Consider the following 27,607-nt stretch of genomic DNA (forward strand, 5'->3'; position numbering starts at 1 on the left):
CACTGTTGCCTCGCAGCCAGAAGATTCCAGGCTCTGATCCAGTATTTTTGTTTGTGTGGGGTCTTTATGTTTTGATTCCTGTCTGACCTGTCTTCAGGTTCTGTCTTCCCCTTAAGGTCCAAAACCAGATGGAGTTTGAGGCCGTAGTTGTGAATGAGAGGGTGAATGGTTGAATGTCTCTCTATGCCCAGGCCAAACCCACTTGCCTCAGCCCGAGCAGGGATTGGCATTGATCTCACAGTATGAGGAGTGTAGATAATGAATAAATGGAAAAAGATTTCATATTTGATAAAGCATCAAAAATATGTAAAGCTGGAAAAGATGGAATACACTGCTCTTTTAAGTCAGAAACTATTGAGTTTTATCAAAGACTGGACTGGGAAATTTCTCTCAAAGAAACCCTCAAATGCCCTCATTTCCAAAACATTTGATTAAACCTCACACATTGATGTTCCAGGGTGTATCTTTTGATACGGGTGTAAGTGATGGGCTGTGACAAAAATAAGACAATGCCAGCCTTACAGTTAAAAAATGTGTTATTAAACGGTTTCAATTCAACATATTGTAACGACAGAACTAGAGTGTTATAATGTGCTGCCGCTGTCTTTCCACTCTGGAGAAGTGAGAACAGAAATGAGCACCGTAGCTATTGGAACAATAATCCTCCCTATGCTAACGCAGCAGAACTCGGGTTTAGAGCACATGAGCACACCAAGAGCTACTTTTATCAACCGTACATGAAGAGAGGGTACAAACATTTCCATGTACCTGTGAGTAGGAGCGTGTAAACGTTCGCGCAACTCTTACAATGCATACACACAAAACCTAGTGGTAGACCAATGAAACTACAAGGCCGATGGCTGTGCTTGTCCAGCACCGGGGGAGGGGGGGGGGGCACTTCAGTACAAGCCTTGAAGAGTCTGCCGCATCTGCCGCATCACCTTAGTTTGCAACGTGATTTACAACTTGGCCATCAGACAAGGCGTCCCGCTGCAGGAACACCCATGGGTGGATGAGTAGATGCCAAACACAGCCTGTCCTGCCGCCTAATGCCTCAGCCATTCCAACTAGAGATGCTCATACAGACATTTTAGGTGAATCTATCTTTTAGCGATCATTGAGAAGTGAACATTTTCAGCTTGAAAGTGTATCAGGGAAAATAATCACAGTCAACTTTGTAATGTGCACGCAGCAATCTGCGCCAGCCACTCATTCAATTGCTGTAAAGTGTTTGCAATGTTAGATCCTTCTTTTCATTCATGAATTTTGATTGGTCCTATTGAGTTTGCTGCACAACGTACATCAGCACCCTCGTCCCACTGGATGGGATTTGCTTGGCCCAGTCTACTCCGAAACCCCCCTGGAGACTGGCTTGACTTTCTGAAAGACCTTCACATTATTGTCAAATATATTTTAATATTCACAAATTAAACTGTCTAAGTGTTTTTCAAACACCTCTGTCTGACTGTTTAATAGTACTTGTGGTGCGGCTGGTTAATGGTGCAGCTGGTTCTGTTGGGAGCACTGTGGCTCCATTGGGAATAATCCCATGTGGTGCAGTTTCCCTGATGATGCTGCTAAAACGAGTATTCATGGGTGAAAGCGTGGTTGCTGCTTCCAGTCAAGAATACTTTGCCTCCATGGGCAGTGACAAGCTTTTTGGCAATGACATTTACTTCTGACACTGCTTCTGATCCAAAAGAATTAAGTGTGGGCGTTACTTTCTCCCGCATTACATTCTTTCTTTTGTTTGTCACACCTGCATTAAATTGCCCATTCTGCAGTTTATTTCAATTTTCCCTTAGAGAATCTCAATCTCCGTGTTGGTGATATTACCAGTACCATAAAGGGTGGAATGGGGCATTTCTGAATGCAAATGAGATTAAATAGGCAATGTGTGGGATTTGTCACCAGTGTGCGGACAACAGGCGTCTGCGCATTAGATAAGTACAGATTTGTTTGGAGTAAGGACTTGCCAAGCCATTCCTTAGCTAAAACAAAATTCCACAAGATCACTAAACCAGACACCCGGGCTTTCCACTATCTAATCTACATTTGCAGAAGGCCTGTTTAATACAACTAACAAATCAGGGCGACATGAATTTAACACCCTCATGAGCTAAACCAACCAAAACCAACCTGCTAGTAGTTCTAACATTAAAAAACATAAATACCTAAGCCTAAATAAAACAATATTGAGCTTTAAACCACGACAATCATATTATACATAATATTAAATACGCTGGAGCGAAAACAAACCAGTATGTGACTTTGAACTCGATGACGAAGCATTTAGCGGGCGCCATCTTGGGCTAACAGCACCACAAGGGATTACGCTCATTAAACAGGAAATTTTACAAATTCAGGAAAAAACAAGTCAATTCAACATTTTCTCAAAATATCAGGTAGCGCGTTTGTGCTGTTTAATAGGTGTTTAACCTTTACAAACCTGTATAACCGGAGCGAAAATGGTTATAGGCACAGCTTCAGTAGCTCCGGCTTCGTTTAGCGGAAGGCGGAAGTAGTTCCGAGCGTCTCAACAGGAAGTTGTCGCCACGGTGCCTCCTATTGGACACACCCAAGACTGCCAATTTCACAAGATCACGAAGTTACAAATTTGGAATTCGTTTTCACAGTATTTGTATGCATACACATTATTTATTTAGCATTTATTCATATTCTTATTTTTATATATATATTTTCATTTATATTTATTTGTATCTATAACGAAATATATGACCATTCATACTGTGTGTGTCATACCAATATTGGCTCTAACACATGCATCAAAAAATAACACATACTTTTAAATTGAGTTTTTCATTAGAAGATACGAGCTGTTCAAGAATGACATTCAAAAAAATTATTCAAAAATGCATTCTTAACATGGCTGTTGCCAAGGTTACCAGGTATTTAAACTTGAAGGGACAAAATAACACCAAATTTTCCCGAGGGTGATTAATTGATCCAAAAGGACAGTTGTGGTTTGAATATTAATAATCTTATATCCTCTTCTTCATCCTAGCCCATCATTCCCCCCAGATCTTCACCACGCCTCCTCTGTCCACGTCCAAACCATTCAAGTGTGACTTCACAATGCTTGATTGACCCCCAAGGGTGGAATTTCTTAACTTCCAAGCCATCTCAGTGTGATTTCATCTCCAGAACATCGAACACACACGTCCCTCTGTTGGACTCCTCCTGACCCTCCTCCCTCTTCCTCACTCCTAAAGAGTAACATCCACACCTTCTCTGCTGCCTCCACCTGAATCTGATGATAATCTGATTCTGCTTTATTGTCAAGACACATGTACAAATACGGGGCAACAAAATGCAATTTGGTGCGAAGAAAAATCAAACGTGCAAAAAAGCGGCAGGTGCTTATAATAAATCAATGCACAGTATGTGATTTACAGATAGGGTACTACGAACATATGACACAGATGGACGATGATAACAATAATAATAATAATGATAATAATGATAATAATAATAATAATAATGATAATGATTAATAATAATAATAACAATAGTAACAATAGTAACAATAGTGACAATAATAACAACAATAATAATAATGGTTATAGTACTACTACTACTACTACTACTACTACTACTACTAATAATAATAATAATAATAATAACAATAATAATAATAATATTAATAATAATACACTGATGCCATCCACGCAGAGTCCTACCCCGTCTCCTACCATGACGTCATCTCTAATATACGCTGATGTCATCGCCTGGCGGCTCGGCCAATCAGCGCGCTTCGCTCTTACCACCTGCCAGGAACGGAATCCCGTCATTCCAGGCATTCCTCCCTCCTCCCTCCTCCTCCCTCCCTCTCCCTCTCTCTCTCCTTCTTCCTCCTCTTCCTCGTCCGCAGCCCAGCCTGTCCCCTCGGCCCCGCTGCCATTGTCCTCCCTCTCCGGGGCCGTCCAGCCGCGGCTTCGGGATTTATTTTTTTTTTACTTCTCTGCGGAATATACTTTTACCCCCCACTCCACCACCCCACCCACGGAGTTTGACTGCGTGTTTTCGGGGGTGGGGTGGGGTGGGGGGGGGGGTCATCGCACTGGAAGATACCAAAGTGGCGGCGGAAGGAGGTATGTGCTTGAGAACATGAAGTTGTGACACTGCAGGATGAAGAGTGCGCTCTCCTCCTCCCTCTCTTCTCCTTCTCCTTCTCCTTCCTCTTCCTCCTCTTCGCCTCCGGTTCTCTCCCGGGCGGGACGGTCCTTCACTCACCTGAAGTGTGTGTGTGTGAGCGTGTGTTTGTGTGCGTGTGTGCGGAGGACTGCAGCAGACTGTCCTGCAGGGAAACAGAAAAACAAGCAAACGTCCGCGCGCGTGTATGTGTGTGTGTGTGTGTGTGTGTGTGTGTGTGTGTGTGTGTGTGCAACGAAGCGGTACACGAAGGCTCCGGGACCTGTGAATAGAAACGTAAAAGGGACGCACTCGCAGCCTCACGCTAGACTCCAAATATTGTTGCCTTTCTCTTCAAATACAACAAGATGATAATAATAGTGATAACAGTGAATCAGAGGAGGTCCACCTCTGAAGGAGGACCTCCAGAAGTCAAGAGGAGTGCTATCCTTAGAATGCAAGGGGAACAGAAGAATCCGGGATTTTTTTTTGTTGTTGTTGTTTTGTTTTTTCATCCACAAATACCATTCATAGCAGTGGGGGGGGGGGGGGCTTCATCACTGCGGGAGAAACATCTGGAGAGTGCTGACACATTTCTAGAATTGTCCACATTGTGCACAGAAAGACTGTCAGACGCTCTTTTTTTTTAGATTAAAAGTCAAATAAAAGTCTTTAAAATAGTGCTTTCAGTGTTCTGGGTCCGAACACACACCTGCCGTCACTCAAGGATGGAGAACGTGTCAGAGCTTTGCAGTGTGTGGGAATGGAAGAGGTTGGCGGGAAGGTCTACGCCGCAGAAGGTGCATGCATCTTCTCCCGGGGTGGCGGGAGGGCTTCTTGTTGGATCGCCTCTCCTGATTTTGTATTTCCGGGTGTGTTTACACGGACAAGGCCTTATTAGGAGAAAATGCAGCTGCTGGAGAGGGCCGCGGGGAAGCACGGGGCAGGGAGGCAAGGCCAGGCAGAGGGTTGAAGCTGAAGGTTGGCATCAGGTGCAGCAGCCGTCCGGGAGGGGGGGGGGGGGGGGGGGTCGTGGTGATAAATCTGCAAGGTGACATTTGCTGCTGGTCGCCATTCTTTATTTTGTTCCCACACACATTGTTGGTGAAAGGGTGAAGGTTGGTATCTTCTGCTGGTCAATGCGTCTGCTCTGTTTCATGCACGTTCTCCACCTGCATGCGGGGGCTGGGGACGATTCTCAACCCCCACAGTTTCCACAGTATTCATTCATTCATTCTCTTCGCTGCTTATCCTGCACTCAGGGTTGCAGGGGGGTTGGAGTCTATCTCAGCTGTGATCGGCTCTCCCTTGACCGCTCAATCACGACACCCCATATCGAGACATACAACCATTCACCCTCTCATTCGCACCTCATACAGAGACTTTGATTAAATGCCAAATGAAACAAATGATTATTGATTATCAGCCAGTCTGTGTGTTTTCCTGTGAAGATCAGAGATATGTCTCTGTGTTACTGTGTGTGTGTGTGTGTGTGTGTGTGTGTGTGCTCATTAGTTTGTCCCCTCTGTCCTGACAGGAACCCCAGCATGGAGACGCCGCTGGATGTTCTGTCACGGGCAGCGTCGTTTGTCCACGCCAGCGAAGAAGAGCGTAAGTGCCCTGCCTTGACGTCCCGTGTTTCCGCCGGCAGCGCTGCGTCAGGCTGTCGCCGCGTTCCCTCTTGACAAGGGGCAACTTTATGTCGGGCGCCGAGCCCTTTGCCCCGCTTTCCGCCGAGGCCGCACAATAGGCGTCTTTGTGCGGCGTAAGCTCTGCCTCGTAAATCGCGAGGGCAGACACACTCGCCGGCCGCCGGCTGCTGTTTATTTGTTTCCGCGGGTGTGTTTGCATTCACCTGGTCCTACCGGGGGCGTCACGGCTTCACCCTTGCCCTGACGTCGCCCCTTTGCTTCCGGCTCCTGGCCTAATCGCGGCTGAGGGTTTTCTGGGGTTTTTGTTAAAAAAAAAATTCCTTCCGAGATTAAGTGGAGTTGCCCCCCCCCCCCAAGCTGCGGCTTGAACTCCATCAGGTGTGGTGACTTATCACTTTCTTAGAGACAAACTGCACGTGTGCAAGCTCTCTGTGGTCGGTCTGTTAGAGCATGAAGGGGGCGGCGCCTTCGAGAGCTCCTAAAAGTTGCATTTGGATTGATTGAGTGGGAAAACCTGCAGGATCACACACAGCAGACTGTCGCTCTGCAGCCTCCTTGCCTGGGAGCTCGTCTTCCATCCTCCCCCGCTCCCCTGCCGAGTTTTTGTCCCCCTCCCCTCTCTGGCCGATGTCACTTTTTGTTGTGGGTCGCGCACGGCCCCTTTGTCCCTTGAGAAAGCACTCGACCCCCTCGCCACAATGGAAGTAGGCTAGCTAGCCTGCTAAGCTAATCGACCCACCGATCCGTTTGCCAAAAAAAGAGGGACGGGAGAGAGAGAGACAGAGAGAGAAAGGACTAGCTGTTAGCCGGTTGGCCGGCCAGACGGCGGGCCGACGGCAGAGAGGAGGGAGAGGCCGCGGCACGCCACGCTTTCACAAAAGGCGCTTTCACAAAAGGCGCAGGAGTTCACATCGCCCAGGGCTTGCAACAAGATGCATTGTTTTTGTTTTCCTATTTAAAGCATGGGTCACACCGCTTCCAGGAACAAGTGTAAATGCCTTTAGTAAGATCTTTTCTGAGCTCTCTCAAACCAACAGTTCCCACCTACCCTGCAGGCAGGGTCCCGGGGGGTCTGAATGGGCGAGGGGCAGGGCTTAACCCGGACTTCCTGTCCGTGTGAATCGCGTTGAAAAACCTGCCACTTCACTTGTGGGTTTCAACGCAGAGAGGCTGATCGGAGGTAGTCTTAAGTCTCTGCTGCACGCCTGCAGATCGCCGTGGCGACACTACGAGGAAAGACAACAGTTCAGGCGGGGGGAGGAAACACTCGCCCTTTCCCAGCTCTCGGGGATCCACATGCACGGGAGCGGCGGCCGGTCCCCGTCTCCATCGAGCTTGAAATCCTGCTGTCGGAGCGGAGGAGCAGCGTTGTTGCTCGCAGCTCTAATCACAGCTCCCGGGTCGAGGCCGGCCTGCGTTAAATATACAGTAATTACATGCTTGCGGGGGAAAAGTCATCCCTGCCTTGTATTTAATGGTAGCTGTGGAAGAAATGCTTAATACTTGTCGACGCCCCTCCATGGCAATTTTGGTGGATGCTTGGAAGGAGCACATCTCGCAGGGCGCTCCACCCTTCCTGCAGGAAAACCTGCATTTGGAACGGACCTTAAATAGTTTGCAGGCCGGGCTTAGATTGCATTCGTTTGCGGCGGCTCGTTGTTTTCTGGTAGTGTGAACTCGGTGTTAGCGGGCCCTGACTGCCAGCAGAACCTCCTGTTTTAGGCTAAGCTTCCCCGGCAGCGTTCCCGTTCTGTTTGCGCCAGGCTGAGATCCACGCATTAGCCACTTTCAGACAGTTTGAAGAAGTCATTTCTAAGAAGTGGCTTTGGTTCCAGGTACCAGCTTCCTTCGGGACAGCTGTGATGCTAGCATCTGCTACATGCACCTCATAATAATAACCATGGACTATCAGATGGTTAAAGTGTTTTTATCTTTTCCTCTGTAAGCCCTGGAAACCCCTCTGAGACGCAGCAGGCCAGAAGAGCTGGGACCTCTTCATCACTCCATTTCTGGCTGCTTCTATCCATTTTGTCCAAAGAAAACATCTGTCCAGTGACCAAGACATGTTTTAAAAATGGCCCTTTGCAGTCTGTAAGAAGTATCTGGTAGTGCTTGTGGAACTCTAAAAAGAGCCTGCCTTGGAGTAGGAGATGGTTCCAGGAACTGAAGGCCCGAATAAGGGAACTGCTAAAAGTTCCTTCTGCTAAAAGTTCCTCCTGCTAAAAGTTCCTCCAGTGAGACATAAGGCAATGGAACATCCTTCTTTGTTCTTGTCGCTAAGGGATGTTCAAAAATCATGGCTGAGGGCTGGGCCTGGAAGTGTCTGCAGGGACCTGAAAGGTGTTGCCCTCCTGGTCTCGGCCTTCTTGGCCCAGGCTGGGAACCCGTCGCAGCTTGTTAGAGCGCAGCACTGCGGAGTCGGGCCGACAGAGAGGGAAACCGGAGCCTCTGCATCTGCACGCTTTGTCTAAATGTTGCCGGAGGCGAGCGCCTGTCAGGTTTTTGGAGTCTGGGGTTGGGCAGGGCGTGTCGGGGCGCTCCTTCCCCCCGCGGCCTCTCCGGGCCTCTGTCAGAGCAGCCTGGGCAAAACCACACAGGTGGAGATCAGTTCAGATACCTTTTCAGGTAAATGAGGAAACACACCAGGTCTTGGTCAGGTTGGAACATCACCGATGATGTGGATCTCGTCCTCTGAGCGCTCCAGTCTTCTGTTGATAAATGTCGACGAGTGTTGCGGCGCCTCCTGTCAGCGCTGGAGAGCGGGGATGGTTGGGTCTGCAGGAGGTTAATCCTCCTCGGAGCTCCGGCAGAGGATCTGTCTGATAACCGGGTCGAACCCCGATGCGTGATCGCCCGCTCACGTGCACAACTTGTAGCTCATGGCATGAAGAGCTTCACAATGCGGGACACATTATGGTGCTCTGAAATAATCAGTGTATTCATCCGTTTATTATCTAAACCATCCATCTTGTGCTCGGGGTTGAGGGGGGGGCCGGAGACGATCCTGTCTGTGATTGGACGAGAGGCGGGTTCACCTGGGCAGGTCCATCACAGGGACACATTTACAGACAAACAGCTATCCACTTGTTCATTCATGTTATATAGAGAAAAAAACATTCACACGTCACATAGGGACGTAAAGCGATTCACTCTCTTGTTCAGAGACGTGCAGCCATTTGTGAAGTGATCCTGGGGGGGAATTGACTGGACTGGGTTCTAAATTAGCAGGAAATGACATTCATTTGGCAGGAAGTGGCGGGGAGGCGGAGGTTAGTGGCTGTGGAATTAGACCATCACAGTACTTTGCTGCATTGATGCTATCAGAGCCAAGATGGCGCAGGAACAGAAAAGGTCAATTCTTTTCAGTATCGATTCAGAAAAAAAAAGTAATGATTACCTGTGTGCGATTTTCAAAAATCTGAAGAGAGTCATGACCTGATCTGTGTCCTACACCCCCCCACGAGTAAATGCTACGCTCGCCGCCGGTCCCGGGAGCAGTTTCTCGGGGCCGTGCTGACCACACATACTTAGCATTCCTCCCTTTTCTGATACGGCTCTCCATAGTGACGCCGGCTGAAACGGAACAGGATCGTGATGTTCCTCACAAAGGAAAAGTTAACATTTACTTTTGCTTACAAGCATTTCTGGGTTTCAGGAAGGGAGGTTAATTCATTTCTCCCAAACACCTGACAGCAATCACTTTAGCTTAGGTTTAATTTTCAAGCTCGTTCCTTAGATGTTTGATCATGGAATGACAGCAATGGAAAAGATAATAGGTAAATAATAATAATTTTGATATAAATTAATGCAGCCAAAGTTGCCCTGCGCTTGTAGCCTTGGCGCTGAGTGATAAGGGTTTTGTAGACACCATATGAGGACGCCTGAGTTGTGATGAGGGGCGGCGGCTCCACACGGCAGCAACCTTAACTCCCTCCAGGGGACATTTTAGCACAGGCTAATTGTTAGCGGAGGAAGGGATGATGTAAAGACAGCTCTTACAGTGTGTGACCTCCCGCACAGGGTCATCTGGAACACACACACCAAGGTAGGGATGTCAGAACGGCGTCACCTGCTGTTGTTGTTGTCACCGTAGCAACCTGATATTTCCCCAGTCGTGCTCTGAGTCATGGTTTCCCATTTCAGCGGCGCAACGCCCCTGGTCGCCGGTGTCAGCTGACCTCTCCCCTCGTCCAATGGGAAAGCAGGACTTTTATTGGGCTTGGATGAATCACGACCCGGACACACCCTTCCCCTCAAGGGGGAGGGCCATACCTGTCTGAGCACGCCGCACACCATGCTGTGGCGGCGCCGTCTGGCTGGCGGCGCTGGATGGGCTGGAAGCAGAGGAGGGGTCCCCTCTGCCGGAGATCAGGGGTGTCGATCGCAAAGTCCTGATTTTCCTTCACTCTCTGTAATCCTGGCTGTTGGGCCGTGCAAGGAAGTGTGTGTTTATTTGCTTTCTCTTATCGTGGGCATGGCCCCACCCACACACACACACACACACACACACACACACACACACAGCAACAAGCGGACTTTTACCAACGTGTTGTGTAACATTAAATCTCGTCGTTGGGGCTCTCAGCAGGGCCCTGCGCGTCCTGGATCCGCTGGCCAGAAGGGGGCAGTGTTTCCCTCGCAGCCACACACCCTGCTCTCTCGCGCGACCTCTGACCTCTTCGAATGTGAGGACGATAATGAGGCACGCAGGGCTCCCGTCGCTCAATCTCATTGCGTCGCGGCTGCAGGGAGCAGGCTTGAAAAATCCACCTCCTGAATGGACTCTCTGTTTGAACGCAGCCCTGGAGTGTGTGTGAGGGTGTGTATGTGTGAGTGTGAGTGTGTGTGTGTGTGTGTGTGTGTGTGTGTGTGTGTGTGTGTGTGTCCGGTTTCTTAAGCGCTGAGCTGCAACGATGGGGGGAGAGGGGGGCGGAGCAAGGAGGCTTTAGGCCGCTCGCTGTTTGTGTGTGTATGTGTGTGTGTGTGTGTGTGTGTGTGTGTGTGTGAACAATGCTGGTGTAGCCGTGCATTTTAGGAGTGGGTGTGTTGTGTCTTAAAATGCAAGGGGGGTTGGGGTCGGGCGGGGGTGAAGTCCATTGTTTGATTAGCGGAGTAAACAACTTTGAATTGATGTTAAAGTTTGGCCCAGTAACAGAAGAAGCAGGGAAACGGAGAAGCAAATACACCTCAGCTCTTGATAAATGCATGAGTTATGCATTAGTAGTAGAAGATAAAAAAGAGGGGGAAATCACTCACTCCCTCTCCAGCTCTTCTTTTTTGGAGCTCATGTGTGTATAACCTATCATCTATAAGGTTATAGAGCCGATAGTTTTATACAACATCATAAAAATGCATTCATTCACTACCTACAACGGTTATCCCGCACTCAGGGTCCAGACAGGCCAGAAGCCCGTCCCAGCTGGGCCTGGGACTTTATCCTGGACTGGTCGATCACCGGGCCACATGTAGAGACCTACAGCCATTCACCCTCTCACTCACGTCATATATAGACATCCTACCTGTTACCTTCTCATCCACTTGTCTCCACTGAACCTCCTGCATGTGTTTGGACTGTGGGAGGAACATGGAGAAGATAAGAAATCCAATACAGACATGGGGAGAACATGGAGACTCCACTCATGATGGCCCGCTGCTCACAGCCAGAAGGTCCAACCAGGGCCTTCACGAGGGCCTTGGACATGCTCACCTCTCCATTGCCATGCCCCCTGGGCTGGTTTGCAGGATGATGGAAACCAGGTATCTGATACCTGTGCAGAACGGAGGTATCATCCTTCATCTGGCGCAGATGGGATCTTTTCTGACCCTGAGGTGTCTCACCTGCGCAAATCAGTCACCATCAAAGAGTTACTTATGGTGCTAACGGCTAATGTGGAAGAAACCACATTGTTAGTTTTGAAAAAGCAGACCAGGGGTCAGTGGGTTTTACAGATGGAATTAAGCCTGGTGTATGAGTGTGTGTGGGTTCAAATACACACTGTATTGGCAATTCTCTCTTATAGTATTGTACAGTCGTAGCGTGTGTCCGTCGCCAGGGGGCAGCAGAGGACCACCGCGCACTTTGGAAAGTGCGCTGCTGTGCAGCCTCTGCAGAGGAAAGTTTGTTTGCCCCTTGTTTCTAAACTCTCAAACCAAACCGAGGGATTATTTCCAGTTAAATGAAACAGTTTAAGTTGGATTAAATGCATACCAGAAGGTAACCGGGTGTGAACGTTTTGTATACGTTATTTATTATTAAACTTGTACCTATTTATTAAACATATATATATTAAGCATTTTCCTTTTCGTTGTCCACTTCGTGATCTATAAATAGTCTGCGTTACAGAAAGATTCGCAGTCTATTAAATCATGTGTTTTTTTTGTTTGTTTTTTTCCACACCACCCCCGCCATGAGCTTATAGTGAAATATGATTCGCATTCGTTGCGCTTTTTAATATCCCGAGTAATCACTTCTATATTCTCCACGGGGGCTGCAGTCTGTGTGTGTGTGTCTGCATCTCTGCATCCCACACATTCAGTTTTTTTTTCTACTTGCTTTGCCAAAACTCTTGCCTGGGGACATGTGATACTTTTTAACATTTTTTTTTTTTTATTTCCCACAAATTTACCACGGGATTATCACAGTTTGTGTCTCATACCCCCCTTCTCCCTTCCCCCCTCATCCAACCCCGGGTATGTTTGGAGAGGCTGATCTTCTGCGTAAAACATCCCTGATATTTGAGGCGCTCCAGGGATTTAGTGTGCGTGCGTGTTATGGCCCCTCACGGCGGCAGAGGAAACCCAGAGACCCTTGGCAAACGAGTGGACGTGGCTGCCGTGAATGAGATCTGGTGGACCGTCACTCCTGGAACACCTTGTCCGGGTGTTCTCCGTGTTCCTCACCCCGTCCAAAAAACATGCAAGGGGGGTTCGTGGAGATCCGGAACTGTCCTGACGTGTGAATGACAGGGAATGGTTGTTTCTCTTCATGATATGTCTGTGGAGGTTCTCGATCCTCTAGGTCATGGTGAATTATTATCAAAATCTTCTTGTTGTGGCAACTGGACTCGAATTTCTTCACTCGAAGACGTTTGATCCCTCATCCGAGAGGCCTCTTCAGTTCTAATGACCTGTGGGGAGTTTCCAAATAATATTCGGAAAGAAGAAGTCTTCATGATATGTGTATGAGTGTGTGAATAATAATAATAATAATAATAATAATAATAATAATAATAATAATAATAATAATGCATTTTATTGGTATGTTTATGTGATGTGTGAATGAGAGTCGAATGAGAGATGAATGGTCATATGACTATGTCTCTATACGTGGCCCTGCAATAGACCGGCAGTGAACCACTTCTATTCCGCCGATGACAGCTGGGCCACCGCGACCCTGAGTGATGGATAAGTGGAATAGATAGTGAATGAATGAACAGTGGGAATCTGCTTTATTGGCAAAGTGTGTTCGCACTTCGAAGGTCTTTGGTTACACGTCACACTGACGTGAAGGACGACAACAGCAGGACGTTACATACAATACATTAACACAAAGTGCAAATGCACAGCAATCGGGAAGTCCACATCAACGCGTTTACAAACCTCACTGGTCCAACAGCAGTCCTATGGAACTATTCACCTGTGTCAGCTTTCAGCTAACCCTCTCCCTAAAAGTTGTGAAAATGAAAGGTGAACTATGCAAACAGGGGTTTTCAAGGCAGGTTGGAGGCAGAGTGTTTGTCCACAGATGGAAAGGGCAGAGTTGTGAGTTTTCTGTGCGGCTATAATGAAAGGCTAGTGACTAGCCCAGATTAGTGAACGTCACAGAGCAGAAAACTGAGCTTTACTGCAACTCAAGCTTGTAATGCAGTTTCATTTTTTTTTTCTCAGTAGAAAATATTTTTTGGGGCTTTCATTTACCTGGAGAAAAGATAAGATGGTATGTTATTGATCCCAATGGGGAAAAATTTGTTGTCACAGCAGCGCAACAATAACCATGAATAAATATGAATATAAATATAAAATACGAGAGGCATATAAATACTGTAGAAGAAACAAATGACAACAACAACAGCAAGGATAAAAATAGATAAAACAAACAAGGAAAAAATGGATAAGCAGGTTTTTCACTTGGATTTACCCTGGGGGAAGTTGCAGATAGAGACATAACAAATAAATAAAACTGTTTGCTTGTTTGTTTGTTTTTTTTTTGTCTTTTGTCGGCTTTGTTAGTTCCAGGTTCAACATGTGCAAGAAGGTAATTTCAATCGGTTTTCTTATTACTTGTACCAATTTCATAAAACATGTGCATTTCATTCTCCAGCTGTAGTGGATCAATAAATGCATTTTAATATCAGAATCTGTTCACGTCAATAATCCAAACCACTTTTTAAAATTTATTTTATTTTGAAAAGCTAGGCGGTGGGCACTTCCGCTTCCGGCGCTTCCGCGGCCCGGAGGCTCCGTCCACTTTTTTTGCGCACGAAGGAGCGCGCGAGCGAGCCATACCAGGTCCCCGCGAGCCTGCGCGTCAGTGCAGTCGACTTGCAGCTGGCTGTGAGGACAACTGACGCTAACGTTACTCCGTCAACGCGATTTAGACAGAAAAATATTCATTTAGAGAAAAAAACAACAACAACAAAAACTACCGTTGAGTCTGTAGAGTTGCTTAAATCACCTCCGTGATTTTTTTCCCTTTTTTTTTTTAAATAAAGGGAGTTTTTAGAAGACTAAAAAGTTGGAGGCTGGGCCTTTAGCTTTCTGACCGTGGCCGGAGAGGAGCTAAACAAGAAGCTGGTCTTTTAAAAAAAACATTTTCCCTCTTTCTTTCTCTCTCTGGTTTTTGTTTTTAAACACACTTCGATAAATGCTACTAACGAAAATGGATCTGTTGAACTACCAGTACCTGGACAAGATGAACAACAACATCGGTATTCTCTGTTACGAAGGTAAAAAAAAACGGGGGATGTTTTCTCTTTTCTGACTTAACTTTAACCGCTTGCTAGCTTACTATTTAATGTGAGCAACCGATTGTTTTATTAAAGTTAGCATAATTACTTTCCCTTTTAAATCATTTGATAAAAAGCCGTCTGGTCTAACATTAGTTGGCTTGGTTGGTTTGGTGTCCATGCTTCAAATCGAGTATTACTTTTTAAATGTAGACATCATAGTTTGTTGTTTTTCTTTACAACCAGCGTATGCTAACGGTAACACTTAGCAAGTTAGTGCTAGCGTCCGCTCTCCGTTCGACAATCCGGAAACGTGGACGTGTGTTTACGCCGCGGCGCCTGCCCTTCCATCGGGGTTTTCTCTTCTTCCTATCCGTGTGAGTAAACTACTCTACCCCGGGTTAGGTTTGAGGTGAAAGCCCTCCTCCCTCTGTCCAGTCCGTGTGTGTATTTCACGGATGTATCACAACGTCCATGGTAGCTTTCTGCACCCCCGCCTCCAGTAAGATGATTGTTTTGGAGCTTCGTGTAGCTCCACTAAGAAGAAGCTAAACTTGTAATGAAAGTTGTGTTATCACTTTCTTTTTTTCTCTACTTGTACGCGAAGTAGCCGAGGGTGGAAGAGCCAACTTCTCCGAACTGCTGCTCATCTGTCAGCCCTCATGTCACCGCATCTCGGCAGGGGTTTTTAAAACCCGTTCCCTCTTATTTCTGTTCTGCCCCCCTCCGACATTTTACACCCAAACACATGTGGAAATGAAGGAATTTCAAATCATACGGATTAGCCCGCAGTAGAGGTGTTATGTAACAGTGCTGGCGATTACTGTGCCATTTTAAATGATGAAGTAAGGACATTGTGTTGGTATTGCTGCCTGGTTGTTGAAGGTATTGCTTCACCGTGCCGGTCCAGTCACCAAGGGTGGACTTCTAGTTAATACGTGATGTTAATGTTGAATATCTTCTCTAATGCGCCTTGCGTAGACAATATTTGGCCTCGATAGAGGCTATTTGTCATGACAAAAGATTGGAAAGAGGTGTTTGGAGGTGGGATTCTGGCAAGCCGCCAGCTGGTATTTATCAAACAAGGGGAGAGGAGCTGCAGGTACACGCCAACGTGCCTGTTGCCAGTTTTCTTGACAGCAGGGGAACAACATACCTTTTCATGGCGATTAACCATGTGAAAGTGGCCTCCGCAGCCTATTTGCAATAACTGCTGTTGCTGTAATTCCCATGCGGCAACTTGCAGGTGAATGTCTTTTAGAATTTTATTTCCTACTTTTTTTTTTTTTTTAGGAGGGTGTATATCACACGGTGGCATGCTGCACTTTATTACGGATTTGCAGTGTGCTGTATCTCCCTGCAGAGATGGTTCATCAGATGAAAGTGTCACTGGCATGGGATTGAATCCACAGGGTTTTAGAGTGTCATAGCTCTCAGATTTCATCCCCCCCTCTCCCGGTGAAGAAAAATTACAGAACTCACTGAGGTGGGGAGGGGCCCTCTGGTCTGGTGTTTTTTTTTTTTTCTTCACGCAGCAGTGCAAAAAACAATGGTTTATGTCTCTCTTGGGTAGATAATCCCTACTGGATTAGATTGTTTGCTTTTTTAGTGCGTGTTGTCTTAGGACGACTGTGCTCTGACTATCATGTGCCTCATGATAAGAACACAAAGATAGCAGGAGGAGGAGGTGGGGTGGGAAAGGACAAGTTAGTCTAAAAGCTAAAGTGCAAGTAAAGCAATTTACATTCAAACACTTTGAGACCAAAACGGCTGGAGAGGCTTTGTGATACAGTGAGTGCGCCGGCTTGTTGCATGAGTGCAAGACCTAAAAATACATATCCTATAAAACACAAGGTAGCATGCTGAAGTGTCTTGGTACGAGGAGGCGTTGGTAGTGCTGCGGCATTAGCTTCTTGATGGCAGAACGTGTCCGGACAATGAACAGAAGAGGTTTTCTTGATGTCTTGATTTATTTCTTTGTGCCGGTGGGGTTGATACCCTGGAGACTTAAGCATGATGATCTAGCACGTAGGCTTCCAAATTTAAGCAGAGGACCACCGAAGTAGGTCTAACATTGATGTTGATATGATTATCCAGAACAGCCCCCTTTGGCATTTGAGTCACCGAAACTCCTTTTTTAAAAATAATACCATACTATTCAAACTGGCTGATTACGTTTCTTACATTTTTTTTTCTAGGAGATATGCATCACTACTGGTCAGTAAATTCAGGACTGAGCATTAACTGCTGTTTGAATAGCTGCGCTTTTCTTTTTTGAATCTATAGCCCGTGCTTTCCTGTTGGTGTTTTGTTGAATACTGCTTCCTTGCAGCCCTCACAATGCCTGCAGTTATTACCTCAACCTCCAATTGTCCTTGAATTTGTCCTTGGCCCCAGACTGTAGCCACACATAGCTATAGCTACCACCTGAATATTCGATCCAAGCGCGGGGGTCTTTCTGTTAGCTGTCCTGGATGAATATGCGAAGTAGCCGTGTTGATTGTGAAACCGTGTTGGACACAAAGCTGGGCTTGTAGGCCCCAGTTCTGGAAATGTGAGTTACAATCCAGTGTGGCATTCGACTAAAATCAGTTCCGTCAGCCCCCCCCCATTGCCCTTTTCTGCTTACAATTATCTTTGTTTAAAGTCTTAACTAATCTCAGCTCTCCTTTCCTTAATGAATGGATGATAGATGATGAGTTAACAACCCAACCCCGCTGTGCAGTATCAGATGTTTGCAGATTTAATTTTCGATCTTGTTTCAAATAATCTCAACATTTGATGTTTTATTGATTGTTTTTTTTAATTCTTAATTGCTACAATCAGCTGTGTGTGACTGATTTGCTCTCAGGCCCTTGGCAGATGATGCATGCCTCTCCTGTAGTATTTCTGTGCCTGTTGGTCCATCACTTTTTCCAGCCTCCCCCCCCCCCCCCCCGAAAGGCTGATATTACTGAGGCACTGAGGGGGAGCACTGACAGTCTTTTGAAAGCTTTCGAAAGTCGAAAACCTGAAAGCTGCGTGGCGTTTGCTACCCTCCTCTCTGCCTCCGCCGCCTTGCCGCTCCCCCACTCCGCCACTCACCTTGCGCCAGGCCGGTCCGAGAGCCAGTTCAAATGTTCGCCCCCACAAAGAAAAAAAAAAGCACCTCAGTCGATGGCAATCGAGTTTTTGGATAATTTATAGAGAAAACCCTCTGAGTTTGGAGGAGAGAGAAAAAAACCCAATCAAGTTCCAGGGACTTCCAGGGCCAAAAATAATCACATGGCTGCTGTTCAGTGAAAGACCAAAGCAAGCCTGGACTCATCCCTTTTAGTGTCTGCAGGGGGAAAGAGAGAAGTCAGCTCCGTTTGTAATCTAATCTCATTCAAATCCAAATTGTTTGAAGTTCCGTCAAGAGAGGCAAGCTTTGATCATGTGGCCCTAATGAACCGGGCGAGCAGAGAGAGGAAGGGAGAGACCAGAGTTTCACTTACTCACTTCTACTGACAAACAGCTGCCACAAAGACACATTTCCTCAAACTAGTGGATTTGTGTGTGCGTGTGCTCTGAGCATGTTACATGTGCACGTATACTGGTGTACAACCAGTATACGTGCAGGTGAGTGTGTCGCTGGCGTGGTAAAATAACACAGCCTGTCTTTGTTATCCGAATGTTATGTTACATTAGATACAAAATAGCCCAGAAGGGAACACTCCTGTGTTTTATTTTGTGCAAATGTAATTTACAGACTGATTAGTTTCTGTCCTCCAATGCTTTTTCTGGCTCGATCGTCTGCGACTGGCCGGGGCGATCGCTTTTCTTTGGGAACGCACAGTGACAGAAAGACCACAGCGTTGCAGCTGCCGCACGTGTTCTCGGCGTGGAATTACCCCCACGGTGAGCTGAGGAAAACAGCGAGCAGTTACAGCAGAGAGAAATAACCGAAAAAATACGTTACAAGTGGCAAAGTTAATGGAATAATAAACCCCCCCCCTCCGCCTGCTGAGTCTGCCCAGAATGATTCAAAACATGCTTATTTGATCCCTCATCCCGGTGCGGGCCTGTGGTATTAGTCTGCAGGAGTCCTAGTGAAGTCAAAGTCCGTCATATTTGATTCCATAAAGTCCAACGTCTCCCTTGTTAGGAGAGTAAGCACTCGCTGATTCACTCCTTGTTGAGACTGATAAGCCATTGTATGTGCTCCAGCCCCATTGGGCCGTATGGTGTCACGTTGTCCCGTGTTTTATTGCCACCTCTCTGCCATGCCAAAAATAATGATGTCATCCTTGTTGCCATGGTACATGGCAGGACGAGCATGCCAGAAAGAGAAAGGGGTGGGGATGGGGGGTAAGATAGCTGTGTTTGGAGGCTATGCTAAGACTAAACATAACTCTATTTTTTTTTAACCTACCTCCATAAAATAAATTAACCCCTGTTGCTCATGGGTGTATTTGATTTTATTACCCTGTAGTGTGTGTAGCTTTAAGCTGTTGTCTTCTCTAATATTATGATAAAATCACCTCCCGCCTTAGTTTTGGCTGCCCACACCCCCTTTTCCTCCCCCCAAACCTCGCGACCTCATTCATCCAAGAAAACAGTATGTTTCTATATCACGCGTTCGTCGACTGGAAACCACTCAAAGAAAAGTCGACCGTATCAGACTGCTGCGGGGATAATGGTATTTGAAATCCAAATGGAGCCCACAAATACAGCCAGAGGAGGTGGTTATTGGTTCCGCCGATAAAATCGAGCCGTTATCAGCCACGTGCCACGAATCTGTTGAAACCCTCCGCTCCTTTTGATCGCTTGCGACACGGTGTTTAAGTTGCACGTCATTCACACCGATGACTAATGCTGTAGCCAGGCATTTTCTGGAACGCTTTTTAGTTCTACGACGTTCGTACTGCACGCCAGTTTGGATTTCCGCTCGATCCCTGCAACATTACAGTAAATGAAATCAAACAATTCTCCAGAGATCTAATCTTCTCTGTGGTTTGTAATAAAAAAGGATATATAATTCTGAGTATCCAGTTTGCGCTGTAAGGGTTTTGAAGCCCAGCTTGCGTCTTTATTGTTTTTAATCCCACTGTGAGAATTGTTATGAAGTTGTGAGTTCAAATGGGAGGGTTTTTTTTTTTTTCAACTTGAGGTTGTGTGTTTTGTTTGGGAAAAGTCAGGCCGATACATGAATCCGAAGCAGTGGAAAGTCCCCACTCTGAGAAAGAGCCAGTGGTAGTTTTCCTGTATCTCTTTTTTGCTCTCACTCCCACTCGCTGACTACTCTGTAGGTCTTCTGTACCGCGACAAGACTGGGGGGTGGGGTTGGGGTGGGGGTAGAGTCAGAAAGAAATAGTTCATACCGCACACACACGTATGCACGACCCATCCGCAACTATTTCTTCCAAAACATTCCTAACCAGATACTCCCGCTCATTGCCAGAGGGTTGTGCCTCTCTCAGCAAACTGTACAAGTCAACAAAATCCCAAACTCAAGCTGAAGCCCTCCTTGTACAGTAAATTCACTGTCATTAAAGTAGTTATGCGGTCAACTTGTTTTAAGTGGCAATGAAACAGTCGCCCTCTGCTCGAAAATACCATTATTATAGCTGAAGGCAATATTACCAGAGTGACGAAGCACCCTGACAGAAGAGAGAGGGAGAGGGAGAGAGACCGACTCTGGAACTTGATGTTGATGCAGAGTCCGTCAGAAATGTTAAATTGTTTCAGGCGCAATGTTTTCTTTATGTTTTGCCACAGCAGCATTTATTTGTTTGCCTTTCTTGACAGTTTTGCTGTATGTTTATACTGCCCATGATCATAAATATGCACCCAATAATCCTGTCCCCCCCTTCATATCTCTCCCATCTCTTCTCCTTCTCAAGGGGAAGCTGCTCTGAGAGGGGACCCCAGACTCCAGTCCTTGTCCCTATCCTCGTCTTCGTCCTCATCCTCCTCGTCGTCGTCCTCCTCCTCGTCCTCGAGCCACCGGACGGGGCCGCCTCCCATCAGCCCCACCAAGAGGAAGCTGAGCGGCGACCAGGGGGACAGCGACATGGACGACAACGAGCATGTGGCAAAGATGAGCCGACTGTTTGCTGCACAGCTGTGAGTTTACAGATCTTAAAACACACTAGTTTTCAGTAATTACACACACACACACACGCACTGAGCAAGTTCTTTTTTAGATGTACTTTACTGAGTTAGAAATGAAAGTTAAGGCCCTTCAATTTTAGATGACTTCTGTTTATCCCCTCTCCTCTGTCAAAGATGCAGAAATCTCAATTTAGATAGATTAAAAAAAGGGTCCTAGACTCGTGCACTGTTGTTACTGTGCACCACGTCTTGTCAGGCTCCTCTCTCCAGGAGAACCTGTGCATTTAAGTAGTCTTTCTGGGAAGTCCCAGTTTGGACTGCAGGGTGCTGCACCAGGTTTAGACGGCTCCATGGTGTTCTGCATATAGCCGCAGATGTCTGGAGTGGTGGAAACAGGGACTGCACAACAGAAAGATTACTCACATATCCCACATCCCGACTTCCAGAGATTCCAGAGATTCTGGAGCTCTGATTGGTAGTGAAGGAGCGACGGGGCTGGCGGCAGCGGAGTCAGAGTTCTCGCTCCCTTTCTCCATTCGAGTGAGTCAGTCATGGGACTTCGGCCACGGCTATTTATTGCGAGGATGTCAGGGAGGTGTTGGGTAGACACGTGCAGTTTTTCATGCAAGCTGGTTCTGGGTAACACGCCACGTCAAACAAAACGCGGTTTGTACACAGAATTAAGGGCAGCTATGAGATTCTTCATGTCCAGATCAATTGTCCGTACTCTAATGATAGATTTCACGAGAGACTCCGTTTGACAAAAGCGTAGAAACCACTTAAACTTGTGTGTCTGCTCGGTTGCGAATTTCTGTACTGGTTGACTTTCCTGATGCGGCAAAATACCTTTTGTTTGTGATACACTGCTGTGTCCTCATCCCCGTTCCACGACAGGGGTATAGCGATTCCTCGCGGAACAGATGATTCTTTGTCCCCTCCTCAAATGCATATACATCATTACGTTGGCGTGAGTAAGAGGATCGCTCTTTTCCCCAGAATAATTTAGGGCTTTTAGTTCGGCAGTCCACACAAGGAAGACGTAATTGCCGTGGCTCTTCACATGTCTGAGTGACAGGTCGGGGCAATTTTAGCACGGATTGTTTTACAAGTCTCCTCTGGCGGCTCATGGGAAAGGTTCCTTTTTCTTCCTTTATCTTGTGACCGTGCTCACATAACAAAGGATTAGTTTGTGCGACTTGACGTTTATGCAGCATCATCCCCCCTGCCCCCGTCTGTTGTTACAGATGTGTCAGAGGGAGAATTAACATACTTTCAGGCCTTTACTATTTTAGCTCTCCAGTGCCGGTTGCTCTCGGCGGCCGGCATATTTAACACACTTGTGCGCAGCGATAGAACTTCTGTTACAAGAGGGACTTTTATCTCATCTGCCAAAGTACAATAGGACATATTGTCCTATCATCAACCCCCCCCCCTTTTTTTATGCAAGTGCTTTTTTGCCATTTTGGAAACAGTCAACATCAGCAGATTTCATTGGACATATTTCCTCATTGTGCATATTTTCCATTGATTATGGGCTTCAAGTAGTCTTTGATCAATTATCCATAAATCTCATATCATCCCGTGGAGACATGTGACTGTTGCTGGTGGGTTCAACTCCGTTATTAAAAGTACATGGAAAGTGTGCCGGCTTGGAGTCGCCGCCAATCCCCGACCAGGGAAAGCCAGTGGACGTTATGACAGGTCTACTCATGGGTCCCGACAGCCGACACAAATACTATGTGGTGTTCAAGTGGCCACTTTTGTAATGTATTTTCAAAACTTTGTTCGCCAAGAGTTGGAACTGCACGCCCACGCAGACTCGCCTTCAGCTGCCTGCGATGCATTCACTGTCCAGAAAGTGGAACTGATTTTCAATCAGCGGCCTCGGTCTGGTATCCAGTCACGTCCGTGTTTGACCCAGTATCTGATTGGGTGCAACTTGGCTTAATTTTAACCAGTTCACAACGGTTAGGTAAGTGATGTAAATAACTTTTTTGTTTTCCTCAAAATTGAAAACGTCTTCTTAGTTGTCAGTATGTGAGTTTGGAACTCGTAAATGACTATCTTATTTAAAATGAGGCTTTTTGATGAGCAAATCTCCTGGTCGAGGTGACTCGTCTTAAACCCGCCATTAAATTCGCCCTCAGTTTAGTTTAGCCGACACCTTCATTTACATCTGTGTTTTGCTTAATTTAACCTGTAGTAAAAGCGGCTGAGCTTACTGTCTTAAATCATATGTTTGCATCTAGAGAATCCCTTTAAAAGATAAACCCCAATCTACCATTCACTCTCCCTACACAGACACACACACACACACACACACACACACACACACACACACACTCGCATGCACATGCACACACACACACACAGATCAGTTGTCCACAGATAGTAATCTGACACCATTCAAACTTGGTGGCTGGCTGCTTCTTTCTGCATAGCCTTTTTTTGTCAGCACTAGTTGTCCCTTTCAATGTCAACTTCTCCTGCATGTTCTGAGCCTTTTGTGCTCACTCCACCTTTTTTTTTTCTAAATGAAATAAGAACACTGTGAACGGCTGTTAAACATTACTTTCCATGCAGGTTCAGTCTTATTTTTACATAGTGTTGACATAGACAAATAAGTGACACCTCAGACTTGGGTGGGACCGTCAACTTCCTGAATATCAACATCTTTAAATGGGGGTGGGGGGGTTTATCCCGGGCAGGAAAACAGCGGAGTTATCCTTCCAAGTAAATCATCTAATTGTTTGCTGTTGAGATCTCTTATAGGATGTATAATGTCTCTGCATTTATTAGTCCTTTAGGAATATGTTTGCCTCACTTGCTCAAAGAAATGCATGTGTGTGCGTGAAATGGAAGCGGAAGTGAAGGGGGGGGGGCTCCTTTGTGTTTGTGCCAACTCTACACATTAGCCCGTGCAGGTATGAACTTGTGTGTGTCTGTGTGTACTTTCCATACATGAGCTTGTTCATTTGCCATTGTGTGTGTGTGTGTGTGTGTGTGTGTGTGTGTGTGTGTGTGTGTGTGTGTGTGTGTGTGTGTGTGTGTGTGTGTGTGTGTGTGTGTGGTAGGATGACTCCTTTTCTTCTGAGGAGTGGGAGGGGCCTAAAACAAAGAAGCCTTATCCCCGTCCTCTGGAAGCTCGTAGGCCGGGAGCTTGCCTCGGCCTGCTCGCTGCCCGCCTCTCTTGCCGTTGCCGAACCTCCAGTATGAAAAAGTCCTCTTGCTCAACTGTTTTATTTTTACTTAAAAGTCGGAGTCAGTGACAGAGCAGGCTTTGTCTCGGCAGAAACAGAGACCGGGTATTATCAGCTGTCGGGGCCCATGTGACTGCTGTGCAACATTGATTTCAGACGTAAAGATCACTGTTGTATCACGAATGAAGAAGGGAAACCACAATGCCAAATGCATCGCAGAGAATATCACAGCAGCAGTTTTGGTGTTGGCCATGAGCGAAGGTTCCCCTTCTTGTACCGTTCCCGCTTCGGCCAGCAGACCATTTACTCTGGACCGAAGCCCGTGTGATAACCTGAGCCGGCATGTAGCAGTTAGAGGTGTGATGTGGCGCCATTGCTTTTTTAAAGACATGACACGGCGCCGCTGTATATTGGAAGGGGAATGTTATCATCAGAGCACTTTTCCCACCTTAAGTTAGAAGCACCAGAACCCTCCAGATTATCATTGGGCTTCTTATTTACCATAACAGCATCTGGAGGGATGGCACAAGAGTCGTGTTTTCACATGTTCACACCCCCACCACCACCCAGCCGCCAGTTAACTGGCAAAGCCCTGGTGAAATAATATGCACTTGAGTTTTAACAGTGTTTCTGCATGAGTGAAACTTTGAAAAAGATGTTGGAGCGGCTAGAGCCGCTGAGGACATTATCCAGAAGGATAAGCCTTAAAGGATGGCACCTTTATGGCAAAAATAACTATTCCCTATTTCCCAATATTCAATTGTTGCTAATATTGTCAAGTAGAAGATAAATTGTTGTTTCTGTATATTGGCAAGCCATACTGGCTTGCCCTTTCCCTCCTTTCTGTGTGTGTGTGTGTGTGTGTGTGTGTGTGTGTGTGTGTGTGTGTGTGCGTGTGCGCACTCGTGTGTGTACATATCCATTTTGTGGGTTTCTGCAAAACTTGGGCACAGTTGTAACTTGTGGTTTAGCCTTCATCCTCCCCCTCTGCTTTTTTTCTCTTTTTTGTCATTTCTATACACTCTTGATTCTTCCCAGATGTGTCCTCCCTCTCTCCCACTCTATATATAGACTCTGTGTAATAAATCCATTTTCCCATTATTTTATCAGCAACATATTTTGAGCGCTCTTCTTTTCTCCCAGATGATAAGAGATTGTGACGATATTCATATCCATCCCAAGCTAAATGATGAAATGACCCCCTCCAAAAAGAACAGACTGTCGTCTGGCACACTTTTGAAATAAATTACAGTTAAAATTAGCCTTGTGTAGTTTCCCGTTTTGTCAAATTACAGCTTTTGACGTTTTGTATTTCAGCCCAACCTAAACACGCGGCTGCAGCAGCAATCTCCAGCCTGTGTTTGACAGCACGTCATGCAAAGTATTATGCAAAGAGGCTGTGCTTAATGACAGATCGGAGTGGTATTGTTCTGTGTCATTGACGCGTTGAGGGTTGAAGTGTGGGTTGAGGACGGAGGGAGTGCCCGCCGTGGCGTCCGCCACTAATGCCAGGTTGTCTGTAACCCGGAGCCTCGTCGCACAGACGCGAATCGATCTCGGCATTCCATTTTAATTGCCCGGACAGCCGACTCTTAATGTCCTTGATGCGACAAGACAAACTGTCTGTGTGGTCAATTACACTGAGGAAAAAAAAGCTTAAACCCGGTATTGCATTTGCAACGGATGGTGGATGCAACATGGCCATGTCTTTTCTTTTTCCAGGCAGAACACACAGGTGAAGTGTTGTGTGAAAGTGCATTATTACCTCAGTGGAACATGAAGACCAACCTCTCCTGTCCTCCGGGATACTGAGGTTTCAACTTAAATCTATTCAAAATCCTGTTTGGATAAATTGTCCCGGAGCAGGACTCGTTGAGATGTTGGACACTGGATGGCCTAGATTGACTTTTGAGTAAGAGAGCAGTGCTGCAGCGCTGCGCCCAATTAGCCTGAAATTTAAAGCAGAACAGGGACAAATCCCAACAACAAAGACCGGGTCTATATTTTAGTGATTTCCAGGCAAAGCAAGTCACGAAAGATGCAGGCTTCTCGGAAACACTCTACATTGCGTAATTATTATGTTCTGGTTCTGGTCCCCGCCAAAGGGAATACTCCGTTTGGCCATCCTCGCGATGATATTCTCGGCGTTCACACTTGTGATGTATCTGACCTGCGCAACGGGACCTCAGGTCCATCCAGAGCCGTCCACATGTTACCTGACTGCAGGAGGCGTCCCCATCCTGAGCCGGCGCTGAGCCAAATCACTTTTTCACTTAAACAAATTGAAGTGATCTGCAAAATATCAAGGCTTGGTAATTTGATTTATTCTCTTTTGGGAAATTGGGTATTTTGTGATTCAGTTGTCATCTCCGGGTATCAACATCTGGGTTGGGGAAGAGAGAAGCTGGCAGTTGAAATCCCGAGAATAAAGCCCATGCTGTTTTCTGCATTGAGACAGTTGCTGGCCGTCCCTGTGGTCTGTGAGACCCACCCCTGCTGATGATTAATGTGAAAGTTCACCCTCTGGGCTCCCGGACCTGGCCCACGATCATTCTGCTGCACCCATCCCATCTCCGCAAGTCCGTTTTCCAATCCATTTTCCTTTCCTCCCCCCGGTCCCGACCCGGCAACCCATCTTTTTCCCCCGCTGGTCCTTGTCACCGACCCCTTGTCCACCTCTCGCGGGTTAACCCTCACAGTTTGAGCCCCCTTTTCTCCATTGCAACCCCCAAGGGTAAATTGAAAGGGGATGATGAGAGACAAAGGGCGAAGGTGGTTTTGAATGCGTGATTCCTGGCCTGAAAACGAACCCCGGTTTTTGTTGGGCGGTCGGGCGAGGGTAAGACAGGGGCGGCGTGGGATCTGACAGCTACGCCATTCATCGCCCCCCCTCCCCCGTTTTGTTGATGTGGCTCGCTGGCACCTGCGTCGCCCCCCCTCCTGCGTGGATACGGGCATGCCCGCTCTTTGGCAGAGGATAATGTCTGGAACAACGTTTGCGACCTAACTCACGACCCGGCCGCTGAGGGGGGTGAGGATTGAGGCAGCGCGCTTTTATCTGCATGTGCAGTTTGAGAAGATAGCGCCTCTTCGAATCCTGCGGGAGCATCCAGGTCCGCGACGATGAGGTCCTGCTCACTGGAGCGCACCCCGGTTGTCACTACGACGGAGATATGCATGCCGTTAGGCCGGAGAATGAAACAGAACACTGATAGTACTATGGGAAAAGTTGTTGATGAGCTGTCACCCGGGGGGGGGTGGAGGGTTTACAGGAACACTGCCAAGTCTGTCCCTCTTTAACCCTCAGGAAGTTTGCAGCCGGTGGTGAAAGAAAGGAAAGACAAAGCAAGGAAAAAAGAGGCCGTTTGCTAATGTAAGCTCTCGGCACAAACGAAGGAAACTGCCGACCTCACTCCTTGTAGCAGAGGTCCGGCCCATTCACCGGCTGCTCCCTCCACCCGCCTCCACCCCCAGCTCCTTCTCTGTCCCCCTCTGTTCTTGTGGGGGGGAAGGACTATTTATTTGTGGTGGATGGTTCTGTGGCCTCCAGATGCTTGACCCAGCAGTCAGGTTGCCTGGTCAC

At 46.9% G+C, this 27,607-nt stretch overlaps 1 protein-coding gene across 2 annotated transcripts in view; it reads left to right on the plus strand.

The window, feature by feature from the left end:
- Nucleotides 1–4,062: 4,062 nt before the first annotated feature.
- vgll4b (vestigial-like family member 4b) overlaps nucleotides 4,063–27,607 on the plus strand; it is a 30,398-nt gene continuing 6,853 nt past the window's right edge. The window contains exons 1-3 of one of the 2 annotated variants that reach the window (XM_086149653.1): nucleotides 4,063–4,112; nucleotides 5,690–5,763; nucleotides 20,614–20,836. In XM_086149653.1, coding sequence (XP_086005779.1) covers nucleotides 5,700–5,763; nucleotides 20,614–20,836 — 287 coding nt within the window. In that variant the 5' untranslated portion in view covers nucleotides 4,063–4,112; nucleotides 5,690–5,699. Of the gene's footprint in view, nucleotides 4,113–5,689; nucleotides 5,764–14,328; nucleotides 14,750–20,613; nucleotides 20,837–27,607 lie in introns of those variants that run through there. The other variant, XM_086149652.1, reaches the window with a different exon arrangement.

Source organism: Fistularia commersonii, chromosome 7 (assembly GCF_037954325.1).
Source record: "Fistularia commersonii isolate RoL2024-O1a breed Wild chromosome 7, RoL_Fcom_v1.0, whole genome shotgun sequence".
In the NCBI taxonomy this organism is placed as follows: Eukaryota; Metazoa; Chordata; class Actinopteri; order Syngnathiformes; family Fistulariidae; genus Fistularia; species Fistularia commersonii.